This window comes from Lepidochelys kempii, chromosome 2, assembly GCF_965140285.1.
Source record: "Lepidochelys kempii isolate rLepKem1 chromosome 2, rLepKem1.hap1, whole genome shotgun sequence".
NCBI classification, from domain to species: Eukaryota; Metazoa; Chordata; order Testudines; family Cheloniidae; genus Lepidochelys; species Lepidochelys kempii.
The window spans coordinates 192100713-192106712 of record NC_136381.1 but is presented as its reverse complement, the minus strand read 5'-3'; the positions used below and the strand labels follow the sequence as shown (position 1 = coordinate 192106712).

At 37.7% G+C, this 6000-nt stretch overlaps 1 protein-coding gene across 4 annotated transcripts in view; it reads right to left on the bottom strand.

Annotated features, from left to right (window-relative positions):
* Positions 1-457: 457 nt before the first annotated feature.
* Positions 458-6000, bottom strand: part of MRPL3 (mitochondrial ribosomal protein L3) — a 62237-nt gene continuing 56694 nt past the window's right edge. For 2 of the 4 annotated variants that reach the window (XR_012157485.2, XM_073333246.1), the window contains one exon: positions 5769-5842. Coding sequence is in view for 2 of the 4 variants with exons in the window: in XM_073333246.1 (XP_073189347.1) it covers positions 5777-5842 (66 nt within the window). In the remaining 2 variants the exon portion in view is untranslated. Of the gene's footprint in view, positions 2882-5768; positions 5843-6000 lie in introns of those variants that run through there. The other 2 variants (XM_073333245.2, XR_012157484.2) reach the window with 2 other exon arrangements.

The following is a 6000-nucleotide window of genomic DNA, read 5'->3' as shown; positions in this document are numbered from 1 at the left end:
ATATTTTGAAGTTTTCTTATGCTTATTGGCCCAGTTAAACCATTTTTGGGGAGTGGATTTCCCCATTTTCTTACTTTTCAAATGATTCACAGAAGGCGTACGCACACCATAGGTCGACTTTCAGTCCACAATTGTCTCTGTCCTCCCCTGTCCCTCACCCTGATTGCCTTAACTAAACTTGCTAACTTTGAAACCAAGTCACTCTCTTGAAGAGGTAGGTTGTATTTTCCCCCCTACTACGAATGCCTCTTCTAAAAACTTGTACTTCTAGAACTTTTAATTCAGGGAAGTCCCTACAGTCTGCTTTATACAGGAGGGCAGACTAGTTGATCACACTTGTCCCTTCTGACCTTGCAATCTATGAATCTAGACTTTATGAAATGTAGATAGACATATCAAATCTCCCATTCCACTTACATATCATTTTACACTTGAAAGATTAGATGACAAATTCCCCTTCTTTATTATGAAAAGTTTATTAATGTTAAGCTACATTTGATTGGTTTCTTTACTTTCATTCTATATGTGCAGCTGCACAGTATTAACCACTGCAAATATAGTTGCACAAAAAGACATGAATGGCTGTCTTTCAGATACGCCTTTAATTTACATTATATTCACAGAGCAATAAAAATAAAAATAAAATTAAGATGTTATAAAAACTTGGAGGTTCATCAGGTCAAACATTGAAGGGTTTATCATCAGGAAACAGTATCATTGTTGCCAGCAGGAGGCTAAACTGCACGTATTAGTAGGACCATTCAGTGCATCAGATTACAACATTCCACTTTCTCATGGACACTTAAAAAAACCAATTGGAATACGTGACTTATGGAAAGGGCTAGTGCTAACTTCTTAGCAATGTACTTCTAAGGTTTATGATATATGAGCATTGGTGACTGACCTGATCTTTATTTTTGAAGGGGTAAAGGGAGAGAGTTATGCAATATCCCTATTTACTTATACTTAGAGATACTTGCTGAGATTAAACCAAGCTATGTGGTAACAACATAGATATTACCAATTCACAGTTCTGTATTGTGTGCACTAAGTATATCAACATTATCCTTCCCAAACTACTATGTCCCCTGTGAATATCTAATGTGTGTAAAAGGTATACTGTATCCAAGAGATTAGAACAACAATTTCAAACTACCTTCAGTAAATTTCAGGGATAAACTAAGATAACTAACTCCATGAATATTGCTTTTAAATAGGATGGGACCTCACCTCTGGAATGGGCATACATATTTGTTCTCAAGGTTTCGGTAAATCGTTTAGTAAAATATAAAATACATTTTAAAGTACATCAACTTTTGTCATGAAGCTGCACAAAATTAATGGATGGATTTCCTGACAAGCATTACATGAACTGTAGACATAAAACGGGACTTTACCTAGGGATGCACTCCTCCCCAACATTACATGTGAATGAAAATCTTATACCATGCAAAGTACGTGGTAGGCAATTAAGTGCTAATTCAGCAAACAGATAGGCACATACTTAATTTTACGCTTGTGATTAGTCCTATGGACTTCAAAGGAAACGTTCATGCAAGTAAAGTAATGGTTAAAAGAATCAGGCCTTTAAACAGTAAATAACTTACGGAAGGTAGAGAAAGCCAAAGGGAGAGTACTTGCACTTTGACCATTATAAAAGAATACTTGGGTAGAAGATAGGAGTGATAGGGAGAAATTAATTGTACAACAGACCCCTCACACTCGGCTCATTTTTGTTAAATGACGAAGATGACTAGGGCAGGCCCAAAGGTCTTCCATAACCATATAAAATCTCAGATATGAAGACAATTGAAGGGGACATATTTCTCCAGAGACAGTATGCGAGGGACATTTTCGTGAAGTTATCAGAACAAGCTACCACTGAAGGGGACAAATAGGCAGCAACTGTAGTCCTTGTGTCCACATTACTGAAAATGTCTAGCCTTTCTAGCCAGCCAGCACTGCCACAACTCTTACCAGACAGACACTGCTAGTCTCATTCTTTCCTCTAGGAAACTTATATTGTATAACTGTTGCTCTAAACGCATAGCATTAAAATAAAGAGGAAAGGCACTTTGATGAAGAAAGGGAAATGAAAGGTGAAAAACATTACAGCTCCAGAGGCACTTCGGGGCAATTGCCTCTGGTGTTAGGCCTGAGAAGAGAGAGTTAGAATTCTTCCCCCCTCTCCTGCCCCGTTCTACTCAACATTTTCAAGTCCATTCTTTGTAAAGTCCTAAACAGTCCATTTATGTCCCCAGATGGCTAAATGGGATATTTAATAAATTTTATTTTCTGTTTAGTCCAAGTTAATCAGTACATATCCCTCAGGGGAAAAAATAACTACACATTTTGTTCTGTTAATAGTCTCAACTTCATCAATCATGTAACTGATGCACATAATTCCAAGACAATGGATTTAAAGAAATATAAATCTTGGCAGTCTGTGAAAGGGAAAAAGTTACAAGAGGCAATTTTATAATGTAAAAAGATAAGTCAGCAATATATCCATTACTTTGCAACCCTTCCCTCAGACACACCAACTTACCACCACCCACTGTTTTAATATGGTTTTGGAACAAGTAAATCTTGCTACCTGAAAAAAAAACAAACCCAACAATGTTTGATGCGTTCAGGTCATTCAGCTAGAGTGCAGTTTCTGGGTTTGTAATTGTTCAGCATTGCAAAGTTCACAGAAATAATGAGCACATTCTTAAAGATGTCAATACCACTAAACATATGTGACAGAGGGATCCGTGAACTGGAAAACTTCCTGATCGTACAAGTCTTCTGGTAGCTCTTCTTCTCCATCAGCAAAAAATGTGGGGAATGGAGGATTTTTATTGCAGTCTCGGTAAGTCGGTAAATTTGTATCTCTGACCTAGAATGAAAAAAGGTTTAATAAATCAAACAGATGATTCACAGATAGGAATATATTTAAACCCCAGGAAATCACTCTTTTTCTATGCATGAGGAAAACAGCATTCAATTACACTTATTTTTCTAAAGAATTCCATGTCTGGACATTAGTTAAATTAATGACCATATCAGCTCATGAATCTAATATTTTGTGCTTGAGTCATTAGACTTTAAAAACTTAATAATTCAACCTTTGTACCATGCTATGGGATGAATCAAAGTCAACCACTAAGAAATCAGAGTAAAAAATGACACCTACCATACAACACTTTTAAGTCGATAGTCTGCATATTTTTAACTACTATTAATGTAAGTAAAATCTAAGATTAATCTAACAAAGATTAGAGAACTAGGTCTGTTCACTTCTGAACCTGGTAGCATTTTGTGTACAAGAGTTTCATGTTTTGTTTCAGTTAGAAAATTTCCCTACTGCACCTGTGAATTTTTTGACTGAGCAACAAAGAATTTTTTTTTTTAAATGGGAAGATGTAATTGTAAAAGTACAAAAGGATGAGAGAGAGATGAAACTACTTCATTCATTTTTTTTTTTAAACTGACCAGATTTTAAGTTGACTGTGTGAAGTACGACTGTACTTACAATTTCAGAAACTCAAGTGCTAGACATGGAGTTTAACATTTTCCTACTTATCTAAACATATTTCTTTATAAAAATAATAGAAAGTCACATGAATTTTAGGAATTGGGTTTAATATGGGTCACCAGTTTGCATTCCTCATTAACCTTTGTACAACCAAAATACTAGTCTGAAACTGTATTTACCAAAAGCTGATTAAATTGTAATATTTAGATTTTTATATTGGATACACAAAATGCTTGCTATAAGAAGATATTAAAACTTAATTAATAGCTATCACCATCAATTCTTCCTGACTTAGAAAAAACGTAATGTCTGTTGTATTTAAAATACAGTAGTTTAGTAACAAAGAAAGTACAAACAGATTGCTATTTCATATAAGAATTTATGGTAAATACCTATATAATCAAAAGAACACAAGAAGCTATGTCTTTTCGACTGTTGCTCTTCAGTATCTAAGAAGTATTTGGTTACTTTATATCTCCTCGCACTCTCTCTCACACACACACAATTTTGGCAACTCATATGAATTGTATGCTCATATGCAAATGACCAGCTACACACAACTCCCTATTTGCATGTGCAAATCTGGTCATTATGCATGAATTCACAATACTTCTCTGAGCAAACTAGGAAGACACTTGCACACAGAATCATAGAAATGTAGGACTGGAAGGGACCTGAGAGGTCATCTAGTCCAATCCCCTGCATTCATGGTAGGACTAAGTATTATCTCTAGACCAGGGGTCCTCAACCTTTTTCTTGCTGAGGCCCCTCTCAACATGCTCTAAAACTCCAGGGCCTAGCGGGTGTGTGGGGGAACTCTGGGCTCCAGGCTGGGGGGGGACGACCCTTGGGGATAAGTGTAGTTAGACTTCCTTTTTTTTTTTGTGGGGGGGGGGGGGGAAGAGGGGGCTCAGCCAGCTCCACACAGCGGGGTCCAGGGAGGGAATGCTACCTCCACCCCCTGACTCACCTCAGCAGGCCACCCACTTGCCTGAGTTGTGGAGGGATGCAACCAAAAAATATAACAAAGCAGGGACTCAGCTCAAAAAGTTTGAAAACCACTCAGGGTACAGGCAGAGGGTAGCTAGGGGCTATGTGCGGGCAGGGGGTAGCTAGGGAATGCATGGGGGAGGGGTGGTAGGTCAGGGTGCCAGCAGGGGGTACCTAGGGACTGTGTGCGGGGAGGGGAGAACAATTTTTCCTCCCTCCTAACAATCTTTTATATACTCTTGAAAACTGTTACGTCAACTCACCTCCTGAGTAAACACACACAATTTTTTCAATCTTCTCTCAGCAAATGGGGGGCAGGGGGGAGGAGGGACAGCTCAGCGGTTTGAGCATTGGCCTGCTAAACCCAAAGTAGTGAGTTCAATCCTTGAGGGGGCCATTTGGGATCTGGGGCAAAGATTGGGGATTGGTCCTGCTTTGAGCAGGGGGTTGGACTAGATGACCTCCTGAGGTCCCTTCCAACCCTGATATTCTATAAGCATGCTTTCTAGACCTTTAATCATTTTTGTTGCTCTCCTCTGGATTTTCTCCAGGTTGTCCACCTCTTTCCTGAAACGTGGTGCCCAGAACTGGACACAATACTCCAGCTGTGGCCTAATCAGCACGGAGTAGGTTTCTTGAATATGTGCAGTTGAAAAAATAAATAAATAAATAAATAAAATGCTCTTTATGTTTCAGAGCAACAAGAATTCATTTATGAAATGGATCTAATCATACAGCATTCTGGAAGTTCCTTATAAGAGACTATCCTCTAACTCAAGTGTCACTTATATTCAGGACTCTTAAAAAAATATGCACTTTTGCAAATTGTGCTTGTCATTCCTTCATGTGTTTGATTTAATTACTTTTATGCCCCACCCATCTTTCTTAGATGAGACACAAGTCAGATTATTTATGACATCTTGTGACAATATCTGCAATCCGACGTGAATCTGGTGAAAACTAAACGTGGGCCATAATACTGCTAAGGCTTACAAATGAGTTTAATTTTATGCAGTGAAAGCAATCCTATTGTCTTCAATGGAGCTACCTGAAGTGTGTGAAGTAAAGCACAAACATAAGTCCTTGCAGAAGCAGGACCCAGGTTTGTAGAACATAAAACTTTAAGAAACAGTAAATTTTCAAGAAATCTATTGCTACAGTGAAAGTAGCATACTGACCTTTTTCTATTGACCTTTCTACATGTGAAAAAATTTTAAATTTAGCCTTGCAAATCCAATCTTTGAGGAAAATAAGTAGGTAGAATTATCAGTAGAAAAATATTTTCCTCATGCCCATAGGTTGTATGAGGTAGATGATAAAGGCCTGGTATCTCTGCAGAAAAAGGAACGACACACTGAAGGGCAATGAAATCTCATTTAAAACTAACCTCACCATTTCTATATTACTATATATGGAGTTCTTTCTGAAAGCTATAATAATCCCCTTCATCTACTGAATTTAACTATATTCAGAAGTAACATATTACAACA